This window comes from Gasterosteus aculeatus, chromosome 14, assembly GCF_964276395.1.
Source record: "Gasterosteus aculeatus chromosome 14, fGasAcu3.hap1.1, whole genome shotgun sequence".
Taxonomy (NCBI): Eukaryota; Metazoa; Chordata; class Actinopteri; order Perciformes; family Gasterosteidae; genus Gasterosteus; species Gasterosteus aculeatus.
Genome location: NC_135702.1, coordinates 15,425,122 through 15,441,703, shown reverse-complemented (window position 1 = coordinate 15,441,703; position 16,582 = coordinate 15,425,122). Strand labels below are relative to the sequence as shown.

The 16,582-nt window shown below is 43.2% G+C and overlaps 1 protein-coding gene across 5 annotated transcripts in view; it reads left to right on the top strand.

Annotated features, from left to right (window-relative positions):
- The first annotated feature begins 4,159 nt into the window (after positions 1 to 4,159).
- nrg1 (neuregulin 1) overlaps positions 4,160 to 16,582 on the top strand; it is a 28,692-nt gene continuing 16,269 nt past the window's right edge. For 4 of the 5 annotated variants that reach the window (XM_040197915.2, XM_040197912.2, XM_040197909.2 and 1 more), the window contains exons 1-2: positions 4,175 to 5,618; positions 11,430 to 11,568. In XM_040197915.2, the coding sequence (XP_040053849.1) occupies positions 4,925 to 5,618; positions 11,430 to 11,568 (833 nt within the window). In that variant the 5' untranslated portion in view covers positions 4,175 to 4,924. Of the gene's footprint in view, positions 5,619 to 11,429; positions 11,569 to 16,582 lie in introns of all 5 variants that reach the window. The other variant, XM_040197911.2, reaches the window with a different exon arrangement.

Here is a 16,582-nt window from a genome sequence, read left to right as displayed (position 1 = left end):
CTCGTTCCACACTTCACCTTGCACCTTCCACGGTCACGTCCACACTTCACGATCACAATCATGCTCTGCTCACCCTCACCCTCTCCCTCTCCTCACGGTCAAAAAAACTTTCGCTTGTCACCAACACCAACACCTGTGCCAGGTAACCCACCTGATTATGTGCGACTGTGGGTGAGTGGGGAGCACGGTCGTCGTCCAATCAGAGGGTTGTCGGTTCGATCCCAGGCCCGGCTAACCCGCATGCCGTTGTGTCCTTGGGCAAGACACTTAACCCAACATTGCTCCTGTAGCTGTGACTACAGTGTGTGAATGGTAGTTACTGATGGCAGGTGTCACTGTGTGTGGTTCTCAGTGTATGAATGGGTGTGAATGGGTGAATGATGTCATGTAGTGTTAAAGCACTTTGAGTGGTCAGAAGACTAGAAAAGCGCTATACAAGTACAGTCCATTTACCATTACCATTATATTGACCTTGCGGCCTAATTGAAACAACCTCCCACCACCTAGGGGGGTGGAGCTAACAATCCAAACTACAAAACAAAAATGGCTCTTACAACACCCATTACTCACCCAGGAGGTCTCTAATCAGAACACGCATAGAATTCTGCAATTTACTCCTGGTTTGTATGGCTACATGTAAAGTTTGACCGCTAAAGCTAATCCAGAATGCAGCCTTTTCTTTCACAATGCATCGCTTCAACACCCTGCAATATCTCTGTTATGGGTCAGCTGCGGTTTTCTCCCCATCCTGTATGTTTGTGCCTTCCTTTTCCCCGGTGTGTCTGTCTGTGCTGTTTGTCTCCACCTACAAGAGGCGTGGCCAGTCATCCTGAATGTCCCCACACAGCTGATCTTCATTCCACAATGCACCCCTGCAGTATTTAGACCTGGGCTGTCCGCTTCTCCAGCGCCAGATCGTTACTCACCCCCACGTGGTAACTCGACTTCGTAGCCTGGCGCGCAAGGCTTTGAGTGTTCCTACTGTTCTTGTTGTCTAACCCTGATTCCTTTGTCGAGATTCCACTGTCCCCGCTCTGACCTGCCGTGCCACCTGCCTCCGTCCCTCTGGCGTCCTCACCCGGCTTTCCCCTTCCATTGAAATCCCCAGTCATTAAAATCCCTTCTACAGATTATCAATCCTGTGTGATCTCTGTGTGTTGGGTCAAATCTCCCTCCTAACAATCTCCGGGGGACTGTTCATTTTGGATGAATCAACGGCTATCCTGTTAATTGGCTCCGGCCCATCCTACATCCAAGATATGGTGAAACGGCAGCCCGTCCTCTGCTGCTGTAGTGTTCCCTCTAGGGGGCCCAGCGCTCGGTCAAAACACCCCATAACTGTTTGCTTTCCTGGCTCCACAGTGATGAAATAAACCCAGCAGAAAAGCACAGGAGAAACTGTAAACCTATCCTCAACTGTGGCTTATAAGGTGAAAGAAAAATAAATAATTTACTCTATCTCCATCTCGTGTTGGAGGTCTCTAAATGTGACACTTGAAGTAAATCAGCGTCTTTAATGAAACTGCTGAGATTTTTATGATTTGTACACTGCTGTGGGTGTGACCACATGGCTGAATTAATTTATTCCAGTTCCTTTTAAATAAAAGTGTCAGCTAAATTAATATAATGTGATGTAATCAAATGTAATACACAAAATCAAGAGTGCTCCTCTTGATTTCGCATAGCAAACGTAAACACTGTAACACCTTTTTTGTTCTAATCTTTGTTCAAACATTTGCTGTTTCAAGAAAAGCCATGGTCTAGTTTGGTTCTGTTGTAGAAACTTAATTAACGTTCCTCATCCAAGTATTTTACTACGCAAACAAATACAGGAAATAGTAAGTCAAAAAGATCTTCCTCTTCAATTCAAAAAACCAAAGTTTTTAAATTTAGCTTCTACTTAAATGAAGCTCACCCCATAGCCCCATAAACCATTGTCTATGTGCTTTGTTTGCTCTTGTGATAAGTGATTTCTCTTAAACGAAGCAGTGCTTAAATTCAGGGTCGTAAAAGTGACAATGAGATTTATACATGAGCATGATTACTTAAAAAAAAAAAAAAAAGATAAATAGGTTATTTCAGGAAAAATAATGAATAATAATACAGTATGTATTTATATTATTTTTTGTTTCCGTCTTTGTAGATAAGGTTTACATTAATGTTCATGCATTTATTGCCACATGTTTATCGCTCCTGATGAGGGGTGGTGTTTCACAAAATCATCATGGCTCTGATTGACTGAACAGCCTTTTTTTAAGCTGTTTAAGCGATCAACCACAATGGGGGCATCATAGAAATAGTATGAGCGTACAATAGAAATTCTAATTTAAACCATCATTACGGTCAGTCACAGCTTCGACCTTTTTGATGATTACAATTGCAAAAATTGAAGCTGGCCACATCCATCTAATCTGACTCGCTTCACTCATTCTGAAACAAAGTATACAGAGTCGGCATCTTGTGCATGTGTGTTTAGTCCTGCCATGTAGTTATTCCTGCAGATACAGACATTATCTTTGTCTCAATACAGCAGCCGGTTTGACAAATGAACACAGCAAACAGTTCAATGTTCATTCTACGCATATTATTTTTCTATTGGTAGCAAAAAGTTGAGTTTCTTGGTTTGAAAAATATATATATATGAGAAATTTACTCCCAGGACATATGAGAGCCAGGGGAGATCATACATATGTAAATAAGTGTACAAATGAGTAACTGTGGAAATATAGTAATTGATAACCACTGCATTTTTTGAATATTTATTTTGCAAGTCAATCTATTTTTTGAATAACTCATGCTCATTTATTCATCCTTTTCTTTGGTCACTGTTTAAGCCTTCATACAGGATGAAAATGCTGAGAAGATAATCAATGCAGGTCCCTAATTCAGGGCCTGACAGGAAGTCTTCTCCCTCGGATACCATTACTGGTATTAATTCTGTCCACGGAGGGGAAAGGGTCACAGCAATGTCAATGATCAGTGTGGGGCTGACCTGACCTTTGCGACTGTCTTCATCTTGTTTAATCCCTGACTCCTCAAGGAGACTTTGGATTGTCCTTCCAGCCTATTAGCCCATTTGGTGGGGGGTTGGGCATTCGGATTGTCCTTCCAGCCTACTAGCCCAGTGGTTCCCAAACTGGGGGGGAGCTTCATCATCAACCCTAACAAACAGGCACCACGATAAAAAACTAAACTACACCAACATGAGGACTTGACATGCGTTGTGTTCAAACCACGCCCCCACAGTGCAGCTCAGGTTACAAGCGCATCAAAAAGGGAGGCAGAGGGCGAGAAAGAGAAAGGGATGGAGACAGAGGGGGATAGTGAGACAGAAAGACAGCAAAAAAACGCAAAAAAATGGTTTGAAGTTTAAAAAACTTTGAAATATATGTTTTTGCATTGGTCCCTGTTGGAGGTCTTGTCCCTATATCCTCAAAGGGGGCCCTGGCAGAAAACGTGTGGGAACCACTGTATTAGCCTGGTGGGGAGTTGGGCAGTTAATAGTTTATTGCCGTTCTGGGGGCCTTCTGTCACACTTGCATGCTATTAAAGAAATTGTTCTGTTCAATGTGATCAATGTCCCCAGTTTACTATGTATATCTGACAAATTAGACAGCAGAATAAAGTATGACTGAGTGCTCTTATAGTATTATTGTATGAATTAAGTTATGTTTCATCAGCTCAAATTACTGGGCCTGATCTGTATTTTAGTAATTTCTTGGTATCTCTTGGAATATATTTAAAACAAAAAACAAGCCAATGTCCCACTAGACAGCCCCTATTGCATTCTCAAAATATAAAATATCCCCCAGCAGGGATAATTGGCTATAGGGAGTTAAATCATGGCACACATGAAGACATTTCTACCCTCATCTGTTTTTATATATGTATATATATATATATATCCCCATCATTATTATTATGTTATTACACTAATGAATGCAGATACTTGAGAAGAGTAGAACACAATGGCTTCATCCCCTTGGGGTGGATCATATGTCTGCTTCACCATCTCCTTTCCCTTGACAAAAAACACACCCTTTAGTATCAGCATAATCAATGGGGAGTGGCGCTGGAGGGGGTGGTTCTTGGTTTGCCTCTCGGGGATTTGCTGACATGCACTCTAATTGGATCAAGTGGGGACTTGCTTAGCTGCATGCTTTGTGCTGGGATTGGGAGCAGCCTGCAAAGAGGGCACAGACACCACCAGACAGGAAGAGAGGCAGAGAGGAAGGAGGCCAAAGGCTGTCCTGCTCACCACTTGGAAAGCAAAGACTGAGAGAGGAGGGGTGAGAGAAGAAAAAGGGGAGTGTCCCTTCTCTGCTGCTGCAGCCCTCCCCTCTATGATTTTCTTTCTCTCTTTTCCCTTACTCATCTGTTTCTATGGCTGGCTAAGAGGAAGGGCACCTGCCGCTCCCTGATGATTCAGCCTTTCAGCTACTTGGAGCTCCACAGACAAGACAGCATGTCCCTCCTGCCACTGCAGTGCCCGGCCATCCTTTTCTCTGCACTACAGCTACTGCAGCTGGCCCATCACGGCACCACCGCCTCTCCTGGTGAGTGAGTGCTACTGTTTGTAGACCATCCCGAAACATTCAAGGAATAAAATCCTTTGAAAATCTTTTTTTAATTTTTGTCTGCAGACAATTTGAGTATTCTATTCTATTTTTGCGTTTCCTGTGAGGAAACATGAGTAAGGAGTTCCTTCCCCTCTTGCGCAGAAGGCTTTCTACATCCCTTGGAGACTGTTAAAAAACGCTTTGACTCACTCTGAAGAGCATTTGCACTTTCTCCTGAAATCCCGGCTCCGACTACAGCCTCATGATGGAAAACATACCCGAGGAGACTGGTGGTAGACAGCCATTGTATGATCTGAGTTAATAGCTGAGTTGCTCAGATATCCTTCAACCAGCAGTTGGAAAGGATGACTGAGGGAATGGAGGACTTCTCTGCTGGGCCAGCTAATCTTGCTGGATCGGTCACCCCGACAAGGTCCACTGTTGATACTGGACAAGTCCCAGAGGAGAAACCCAAGGAGACAGCAGCAGCTGGCCAGGAGAGTGGGGAGGAGAGCATAGAGGGAGGTGGTGGTGGTGGCGACGGGGAGCATTTAGGAGCTTTGGGAATAGTGGCTGTGCCAGGGAGCTGCTGTGTGTGTATGGAGATGGAACAGATTAACAATTGCCTGCACTCTGAGAAAATCTGCATTCTTCCCATCCTGGCCTGTCTGCTGAGCTTAGCCCTATGCACAGCTGGCCTCAAATGGGTCTTCGTGGATAAGATCTTTCAGTACGAGCCACCCACACACTTAGATCCTAAACGCATTGGACAGGACCCAATTATCATATCAGTTTCCCCCACACTGGGACTAACTATGTCCATTCCTCATTCAAGTCCGTCTTTTGTCTCCTTGACCACCGCCATTACTCCAGGACGTCCTGATGATTTAAGGGAAAAGAAATCTACTCAAGGGCCGTACATGCCTCAGTCGCCCAGATTGACTCTCTCTGATCCCTCTGTTACATTGAAATACAACGCTGAACGTCCAACCATCCAAAAACAGACTCCCCACCCTCAGACATCACAGGAATTAAACGACATCATCATCCCAACAATATGTGAGTACCCAACACTGTTCTGTGAAAGCTTATTCAGGATGTCAGGAGGTGCCTTGTTTCAAAACTTGTCTCCAATATCAGGATATAGGATATATTTATTCGCACAGGGTTAGAAGCTGGAATCCTGCATAACCTTGGACTATGATTTTTATCTCGCAAGAAGCTCTGTTATTTTATAAAAATAATTTGAATGTTGGTCGTTTTTGTATCTGTTTTATCACTGACTTTGTAAAGGGTGCTGTTTTTTAACTGCGCCAGAAAAACTCACTCACTTTGCCTGAAAGCAGACGCGTTGTGACTTGCAGAGTGTAGCATAGAGGCCAATGACTAAGCCTCTGAAACATTGCAAACATGCTTTACCCCGTTAGTGGTCAAATTGATCATTTCTAACATTCACTCCCTCCTCTAGTATTATTGATCTATCAAATTAAACCACAGGATATTTCTTCCTAAATTGAATTGACGTTGCTAAGGTGTTATTTAAAATGTATTATTTGGTAGGCGGCATACAATATTGAAGATCCTTAAAATGTGTCCGCCTGCATATTCAGTCGCATGAAAAAGGGAAAATCAATAAATGATGAAGGACACAAACGGGAACTGCAGGCTGTGGTACCGGGAGACTTCCTGTCTTCTGTCTGTACTCCATTTCAAGGTCAGAGCTTGCTGAAGGGTAATTGATGCCCCCTCCATCCCTCCACGCGCAGGGAAAAACCACCCACTAATACTATCTGTCTGAAAGCGGCTCGGAACTATGACATGTCTGCTGCAGATGCACTCACGTGTTTCTGGGACAGCTACTGTAAGATGAAAGCAATGAACGTCGGTTGGTTTCCAACCAATGCCTCAGTGAATGTGCATACTAGCACATAGTCATGGTGGGTTAAGGGGCTTGAATTAGGCCTATCAATCAACTTTTATTTCAGACTCAATGTCCAGATAGCACAAAACAGCAAACACATATATAAAGATAAAAAAATGCAAGCAAGGTCACAAGCAGAGTACATAGACCTACAAAGGCCTTATGAACAGACAACTGTACCAATGTCTCCACAGCTGGGACTGATAGTGAGAAGTGCTAAACTTTATACTTGACAAACCCAAGATGATTACATTTTCAGAGATGTTAACCCGGCAGATAAATTTATACATAAGATTACTTAATACAGCTTTGAAAGTATCCACTACCGCAGTCACAAACATTTCACTGGCACTACACCATCTCGGTCTCTTTAGTAATATTCGCCTGGCATCACAATAAGCTACTTGGAGTCTCTGTAGACTTGCTTTTTTAGAATTGGACCACAAGTGTGCAGTATAGAGTGGTCTACAATAAGCTCTAAATGGAGACATCTTCACTCCATCCGTACACATTTGCGCGAAAGAATGTTAGCTTGTGCATACATCTTAGGACATTGCCTATAGATATCATCACCATCGTTTATCTGTTCTGTTATGAAGTATCCAGGATATTTTACCTTATCACAGGCAATGAGGTAGTTATCAGACAATTTAAAATTATGGAATTTTAGAATTCTGTCCTCTTTTGTTCTACAAATTAAGATAGCACTCTTACTCGCATTGTATTTTAGATGATGTTCCACACCATAGACAGTGCATATAGTAAGGAGCTGCTGGAGACCTGAACTACTTGGGCTAAAAATTACAAGATCATCTGCATACATAATATGATTAATTAAGGTGTTACCAATCATGCACCCAGTATTACAGGCTTTCAACTGCTTGGAAAGATCATCAATATATAGATTAAATATAACTGGGGACAAAATCCCTCCCTGTCACCATTGCTGACCCCAAATGGGGCAGAGACACTTTGGCCCCATTTTACTTGCATTGTCTGGTGGGCATACCAGTAAGCCAGAATTCTCACAATGTGTTTGGGGGCACCTCTTTGAATCAATTTTTTAAACTATTTTCCATGATTAACACGGTCAAAAGCTTTCGAGGCATCAATAAAGCACATGAGAATGGATGAGTTTTGACCTCTATATTTGTTGACAATTTCCTATAAGGCATATATGCTCAGGTCAGTGCCATGTTTGGCTTTAAAGCCAAACTGGTTATCTGAGGAGTGAATACACTCATTTAATCTGTCCATTAGGATTATTTCCAGGACTTTTGACAGAATTCTGGTCAAAGCAATGGGTCTGTAATTATCTAGGCCAGGGGTTCTTAACCTTTTCGACCTTGAGGCCCAATTTTTATAGTACAAAGTGGCCCGGGGCCCATTAAATATTAACACTGTATAGGTTTAATTGACTTCACTCTCGGTTTGATTTGTATTCAATAATAAACCAAATCCACTTATTGTTTAACAAGCAAAAAAAATTGACAATGCTGGTAAACAATGCTGGTAAAGTAGGTAGCCTAGATTCTAGGCTACCTACTTTACCAGCATTGTTTTTAATAACCGGCACTAACAGAACAGACAGCATTGAGTCTGGTTACAAGCCATGAGTCATGAGGCCGGTAAAACAGATGGCAAGAAGAGGAGCTGTCCTCGGACTAGCATATTTAAGATGTTCAGCATTAATATGGTCTAGAACCACTTGCTTTGCCGTCATCCACCTTATTTACAGCTTGGTACACCTCTTGTGACATAATCGTCATTGACATATTCGTCTCATTATCTTCCACCTTGTATAGGTCCGCACTAATACAGTTAAATAAGGTACCTTGTCTCGGTCTCCCTGCGATAGCCCATGATTTAAAAGCTTCATAGGCTTCAGTGCGGTACTCAGCATATATGGCTGGAACATACTCGTTCCAGCCAGATCTGATGTTATGGATCTTATTTTTATGCTTGTAGTGGGGCTTACTGCCTTCATACAAAGCACTGACTAAATCATTATACATGGAGCAGAGATCTCTCCTATGCTCCACACCCTTACAGTCAACATCAGTATACATAGTTGCAACTCTAGCTAGATAAATATTACTTACAGATTTATCTGTGCGAGCATAATAGGCTAAAATATCCTCCTTTGTGAGAGCTGACCAGTTTAGTTTTTCTCCGTCACTTTTTCTATTGCTAGTTCCGGGAGGTCTTCAACATTTATTGACAAAGAAAAAGGTATATGATCAGTTGTTGCTGCCCAATAAAGAATGCCCATACATCCCAATGAGGCATGTCCATCAGCTGTACTTATACAATGGTCCAGCCATGACATAGTGTGCCAGGCCTCACTAATGCATGTATAGCTGTCTGTAGGCAGAAGCACTGCGCTTGACAGTATCAAATGATTATCTTTACAGAACTGAGCCATGCGATTGGCAAATAATGAGCAGTAGTCTGAGGTATCTGCATTCATATCCCCAAAGACATAGATACAAGAGGAGGTATTATCTTAGGCCGATGAAGGCAAGCCTATTTAGATATTCATCCTCATTGTGATGACACTCATAGGGTGTATAGACATTTAGGATGATGAATTCCTCATCATTGTGAGTAAACTGTATTCCAATGGACCAGTCAACACCAAGCCTGATCACTTTAAGTGAGTCAAGCTTTTTATTCCATAAAATAGTCGGTATCCTTCCTCAGACTATTCCCGTGCCAGGGTCAGTTGTAGACTCTCCAGCCCCATGACAGTTATCATGGAGAGAGTTCAGTTTTTCCAAATCTTGCTTTGCTAAGAATGTCTCTTGCATCCATAAGATCTCACAGTTCTCCAAAAGGTTGTCAACCACCATGCGCCAAGCTTTATCCCCTGCATTCTGGCCCACACGCAGGCCACGACAGTTGTGTGAAAACAGCCGAAGAAGCATTTTAACAAGGCAAGTTAGTGCCCATAGCACCAGCAGGCATACTTATCCCCCCACAGTGAGGGCAGGGTTCGACCCGATAACTCCCGCCCTAAGCGGCTCATAATAGCGCCAGACAAATGCCCCGTCTGGCCGGATCCTTTCGCTGTCACAGCCCTCTCCACTCCCAGAGCGCAGGGCCCTCTTCAGAGCCCAGGTCAGAGGCTCCCTCCAGTGCAGCCCTAATCCCTGCATCACTGGAGCCTACAGCCCCAGTCTCCACACACACAGCACCTCCGTCCAGTGCCGCTGACTCACCTGTGCCACCGCCGGGAGTCAGTTCAGCAGGACGCACCAGTGCACACAGTCGCTGATTGATCTCCACAGTGATGGTCCTATTTTATTCCGTCCGTGTGCATGTGTTAGTGTGTGTATAGAGTTGTAAAACTGTTATAAATGTACTAATGGTAAATGGTAAATGGCCTGTGCTTTTCTAGTCTTCCGACCACTCAAAGCGCTTTAACACTACATGACATCATTCACCCATTCACACCCATTTCACTACATTTCACAATAGTGAAATATAACAAAGTAGAAGTACTTTACTTTACTTAGCTGCAGCTTTTTTAAATGACTGAGATATACATATGGTAGCTACTCTACCAAATGTACCCGGAGAGAACAGACACAGATGGCAAAGAAATTATTTCCACTACTTTTTTCTTAGTAAGGACAGTAAAGGGTAATAATACAGCATTGGCTTCACTTTATAAACATAGAGGTTAGCGCCTGGCCTGTTGCCTTGTCATGCCAACCTTACCCAACCGGAAATGCTTTGCTGGTATTTAGGTTGCCTCGAGTCATATTACCTACATCGAAAAACAAATTCAATGGATCATTTCTTCTGAAATATATAATTTATGTTGTCTAATGAATAAAAAAAACGAATTGGGTGGAGTCGTTCATTTTTGCTATGCGAGTACATATGAGAAAGTCTGCCATAACAAATACGTAGGAAAGTAGAGAGAGGAGTAGGGACAGCAAAAGGCCCACTGCAAAATAGAAGATTGGGTCTGTGTTGTTGTATGCTATTCTACTTATCTCCCTCTAGTGGTAGTTTCCACCATTCCATGTTTTGCACTTACACACACCACACAAGACTGATGAAACCAGTGTTATATTGAGTTTTCACCTTCAACAATATACTGCATTCCAAGGGGACTGAAAGAACATAACACATCAAATAAGGGTTGTTTTATTGGCCTTTTCTGTTTTTACCCTTTTCCCTAACTATTCCACGTATTCTAACAGATAAAAACTTTTCTGAGCTGAAGTGACTCCACTCATCTCCTGGGATGATCATGTGCAGGAAGTAAGGCGATACTACCAAAACTAAAATTTCTCATGCGATGAGAGAATGATGGTTGGTAAATGTGAGTGAATGAAATGATATTGAATTGCCACAGGTAGCCAACATATTTTTCGAAATTCAAACAGATGAAACATTTTAGCAGGTTAAACGGAAAAGTAGCGACTGTAAATTGAGTTTTAACTTCCATTTTGGTTTTACTCACAGTGGTCAATTTTATTTAGTTTAGGATGTATTATGTTGCTGTGTTCACCAAAAGTACACAAATACAGTATTCACATTAAGAGTATTTGGTCTCTATGTCTTCCCTCTTTGCTGCAGGAAATTGATTGCCTTGCAAATAGCTTACAAGTCTGATGAATCTTCGTACTTCATCAGACATGAGATCAAAATGGCTGCTTTGTTTGTAGCAGCGTGCCACTGGGTTCTGGGCGTGGAGTACTCTCTTTGATGTGCCGAGATCGACAATGTTCCTATATAATAAATGCTCAAAATACGTGCATTTTTGTAAAGGGTTTTGAAAAGACAAATTAACAGAGCCTTTGCAAGTGACAAATGCGAGTGGTTGTATTGTATAAATGAATGGTCAAGTGACAGTGTTTTGCAGTGTTTTCATGAACATTTTGATGTTACATTTTGTGTTTTCTTGCCACACTAATTCCGGTTATCTTCTGCAGCTGCCACCAGCAGCACCACTACAGCGAAAACCTCCAGTCATGTGACACGCTGCAGTCACAGACAGAGGAACTACTGTGTTAATGGAGGGGAGTGCTTCACCCTTGAGATCACGCCAGGCAGCACAAAGTTTCTTTGCAGGTATGACAGTAGGTTATAATACCAACTCCAAGTTTTCCTATGGCTGAATAGCCTAGCCAACAAAGTAGTTACTGTGATTCATGCTATCCGCTACAAGCTATAATGTATAATTCATTATAACTCTACGTCTGTGTTGGGATCAGGAATTTTGTGGTTATTTGTCAACAGATAACACTTGTGGTATAAAAACACGCAGCAATGTTTTCAGACATTTGGGTCAAAGCCCTCCAATCAAAAAGCCCTCCAATCTTTCTATAAACTAATTTAAAACGCCTCAGTCTGTTTGTCCATGTAGCAGGGACAGAGTGGAGGTAATGTACTTAGCAGACTATTATTTTATGTTTTTATGTATTTCTATTATCTGTGACTATAGAAGACAACTATAGAAGACAAACAAAAAAAAATTGAAGGGATAGAAAGTCGAAATTGTAACGAGCTGGCTGGTTACGCCCGGCTTGATCAATAGATTTGCTATTGTCTGCATAACAATGAAAGTTGTTTTCTGATGACATTGCATATGAAGGGTAAATAACAAAGAGCCAAGCACAGAACCTTGTGGGACTCTGACCAACATTGGTAGTCACTAAGGTTTCCCCGTTTACAAACACAAACTGGGATTGAGCAGAAAAATATAAGCGGTTTCTTTAATAAAAGTTTATTACACTTGTACCAATTGAATGTTCATTCCCTACAAAGGCTGCAATAATCAATAAGTGTCAAACGCAGAACTACGGTCGAAAAAGACAAAGACAAGTCCTTTGTCGGTTGCAAGGAGAAGGTCATTCAATATTCACCTGTGCCGTTTCTGTGCTATGAGGCACTCATGCAAATCCTGACTGAAACCATTGTTAACTGATTTGCCTGCCTTATTAAGGATCTTAGAGTGTAAGGGAAGATTAAGATAAGTCTACAGTTAGCCAATACTTTTGGCTCAAGAGTACATTACAATTACATTTGTTTTTCTATTTTTCTATTCATAAGTAATGAGCTGTTCGTGCATTACGGAGGGGTTTCTTATATTCTTTAAGACTGTCTTGCCAAACTAACCTGGATTCTTCTAAATTGGTGGAACGGCATAAATGCTAAAGTTATGGCAGTTAACTTTAGCAGGTACCTATCGACATGATGATTTATCCGGCACAGACTAAAGTTTTCACAGGAGTCCTCAGATCAAGACACAATGCTGAACTAAAAACAGAAGGAATCACTTTCATAAAGTTTTTCGGCCATACACCAGAACCAGGTTGATGGTTTTATTAAAACATTTAATAAAACAAGGTCAAGGTCTCTTTACACGCTGACCAAAGAGAATCAAATCAAACAATGAGATAAATGCAGTACCAAGGCAACAGTTATTGACATCCATATGAATATTAAAATCAACCACAACTACTTTGTCCGTTTTAAGGACTAAACTTGATAAGATGGCAATGCAAATAGAATTCATTCACATCGAAAGAATGATGTTTTCAAATTAATTATAATCCAGTTTAAGGTTCATTAAAAGGCTAAAGTACAAAATAGCTGCTCTCCACCTATTCAGCCTGTGCGTTGATGAATATGAGTCAACAGGACTTTGATGAAGTTGATTCATTGAAGCGGACATTATTTTCTACAGCCACATTTCAGTAAGACAAAATGGATCACCATGATTATTGAATGTTAATGAATTTACTAATATATTTACAGATGACAGACATTAAATATGTTCCACCTTTAATCTCCCATTTTTTTGCACTGTTGCATTGTTTTGTTATTTTGGCCGCGGGTCCGACACAGTGTTGTACTAGTATAGACACTATAGGGGCAGACAGAGTGTCTATACTAGTATAGACACTATACTAGTATAGACACTGTGTATGCCCCACAGACAGATTAAACCCTAGGGTTTATCATGTTTAACCATGGGTAACCACAGAGACCACTGAGACTTGGCCGCACGTACCTATATTTGGAAACAGATGCTGGCAGCCACTGGTAAACAGTGAAGGGAGCGGAGTAGTGTGGGTGAATTTAGGTAGGTTAAATAAGATGAGTTGCAGAGGTCGGTGACGCTGGCAGGTAGACTTGCTAGGAGGGAGTTAAAAAAAGAATTTCAGTCTTTTCAAAGTCCATTTTCGGTGGTGTGCGGCGATCCACTGAGAGATGTCCGTCAAACAGGCAGAGTTTTGTGCTGCTACCTGTGTCTCCCATTTGGGAAAAGACAGTTCAGTGTCATCAGCATAGCTATAGTAGAAGAAGCCCTGTAATTGGATGAAAGAGCCATGGACACAGACACAGATCCTCTTCAAGTTACCCAATATGTGCGGCCGTTGAGGTAGAATGAGAGCAGAGCCTGACACCCAGTTCCTGAAGGGAGAAAATAAGAATCGTATGGTTCACCGTGCCAAATGCAGAAGGTAAAGAGAGGCTGCTTTGGCAGTGTGGAGTTGCTACGAGACAGCAAGGAGTGCAGTCTCTGTTGAGGGGCCTGCCTTAAAGCCTGAATGGGGAGGGTCATGAAGGCTGTTATGGTCAAGACAGGAGGAGAGTTTGTTAAAGATAGCTTGCTCAAGTATTTTGCCAAAGAGAGACGGCCCTGTGTTTGTTAACTTCAAAGTAATGTGATTACGATTAGGCATGATAGTGATAGCAGCAACAATTGTCAGCAGGATCATGGCAGGAATCAGGAACAAGGTCCAGATAGAACCACCAATTTTATGGGCATTAATGTTGACAGCAAAAGTAATGGTGACTAATAAAAGCGTAAAAAGCAGTAGGTGTCAGCAGGGCCATGGCAGGACCAGGGTCCAGATGTAACCATTGAAACCTGCGAGGCGAGAAAGCACAAAAACTGAAGCTGAATTAGTGATGTGCATTAATGAGATGTAAATTCTAGAGAGACAGCAGCTTGGTGTAGCCTAAGCAAAGTGGTCTCAGGCGAGGGGCCAGACTAAGAATGGTTCAAAAGACCCTATGAAAAAGCGGAAGAGGAAAGGATGGGGTCGGGTGCACTGCTACAAGGGTGGCAGTGGGGGGTCTGGACGGAACAGACCTGGCCAGCAGATGCTGGCTCTGGAGACGTGGAACGTAACCTCTCTGGGGGGAAATGAGCCGGAGCTTGTGCGAGAGATGGACCGTTATTAGTTGGATCTGGTGGGGCTTACCTCCTCCTCTGGAACCACACTCCTATATAGGGGATGGACACTACTCTACTTTGGAGTGGCTCATGGGGTGAGGTGCCAGGTAGGTGTGCTGCTACATTGCAGTTTACCCCGGTGGACAAAAGGGTCGCCTCCCTACGCTTTCAGGTGGTGAGGGGGAGAAATCTGACTGTTGTCTGTGCATATGCACCAAACAGCAGCTTGGAGTATTCAGCCTTTTTGGAGACCCTGAATGGAGTCCTGCATGGAGCTCCCGTAGGGGACTCCATAGTCCTAATAGACTTCAATGCCCACGTGGGAGATGATGGAGATAACTGAAGAGGCATGATTTGGAGGAATGGCCGCCCTGATCTGACCTGTTGGTTATTGGACTTCTGTGCCAGTCACGGATTGTCCATAACAAACACCATGTTCGAACATAAGGATGTTCATAGGTGTACGTGGTACCAGAACACCCTAGGCCAAAGATCGATGATCAATTTTGTAATCATATCGTCTGATCTGAATGGTAAATGGTATAGTGCTTTTCTAGTCTTCTGACCACTCAAAGCGCTTTAACACTACATGACATCATTCACCCATTCACACCCATTCATACACTGATGACAGGAGAACCATACACAGTGACACCTGCCATCAGTATTCACACACTGTAGTCGCAGCTACAGGAGCAATGTTGGGTTAAGTGTCTTGCCCAAGGACACAACGGCATGCGGGTTAGCTGGGCCTGGGATCGAACCGACAACCCTCTGATTGGAGGAGGACCGTGCTCCCCACTCACCCACAGTCGCCCTGAGGCCACATGTTCTGGACACCTGGGTAAAGAGAGGGGCAGAGCTATCAAATGATCACCATCTGGTGGTGAGCTGGGTCCGAGGATGGGAGGAGACTCAGGACAGACCTGGTAAACCCAAGCGTGTAGTGCGGGTGAACTGGGAACTTCTGGAGGAGGCCCGGGCAAAAGATTTTCAACTCACACCTCCAGTGGAGCTTCTCTCACATTCCTGTGAAGGTAGGGGACATTGAACCAGAGTGGTGGTCTACCGGTCAATCTTTGTTCCTACCCTCACCTATGGTCATACAGGATGGGTAATCCGAAAGAGCTAGGTCTCGGGTACACACGGCCGAAATCGATTTCCTCACGAGAGTAGCTGGCGTCTCCCTTTTGGCGCGTTTCCACCGAGCGGTACGGTACGGTACGGGTCGGGTCGGTACCCTTTTATTTGTGTCTCCACTGCCAAAAGTTGATAATGGTACCAAAAATCCGAACCGTAATCCGAACCGTACCGTTCCACTTTTTGGGTACCCTTTCATTGGGGTACCTGGCACAGTTGTTTGGTACTAAAGGGTGGAGCTAGACTCACTGCAGAACGTTGATTGGTTGAAAGAGTGTTGTCATTTGCGCGTGCCACAAGTGTGTTTTTCCTTGCAGCATGTAGCCTTTGCTTAAACAAAGATTGTCGTCTCCTTGTGACAAACAGCCACATATCGAGAAGCAAGAACAGGATCGGCTGTATGTCCTCCGTTGTTTGCGGTTAGCTTTCAGTTTTCGCGCGATCGAATGACGTCAATCTACTTTCCGTCATATACCACGCCTATCAAGTAAGGGTACTGTTGGCGGTGGAAACGCTCGCCAAATCATGATTAACAGACCCGACCCGTACCGACCCGACCCGTACCATACCGTTCGGTGGAAACGCGCCATTAGAGATAGGATGAGAAGCTCAGCCATTCGTGAGGAGCTTTGAGTAGAGCCGCTGCTCCTTCGCGTTGAAAGGAGCCAGTTGAGGTGGTTTGGGCTCTGGTAAGGATGCCCCCTGGGCGCTTCCCTAGGGAGGTGTTCCATGCACGGCCAGCTGGGAAGAGGCCCC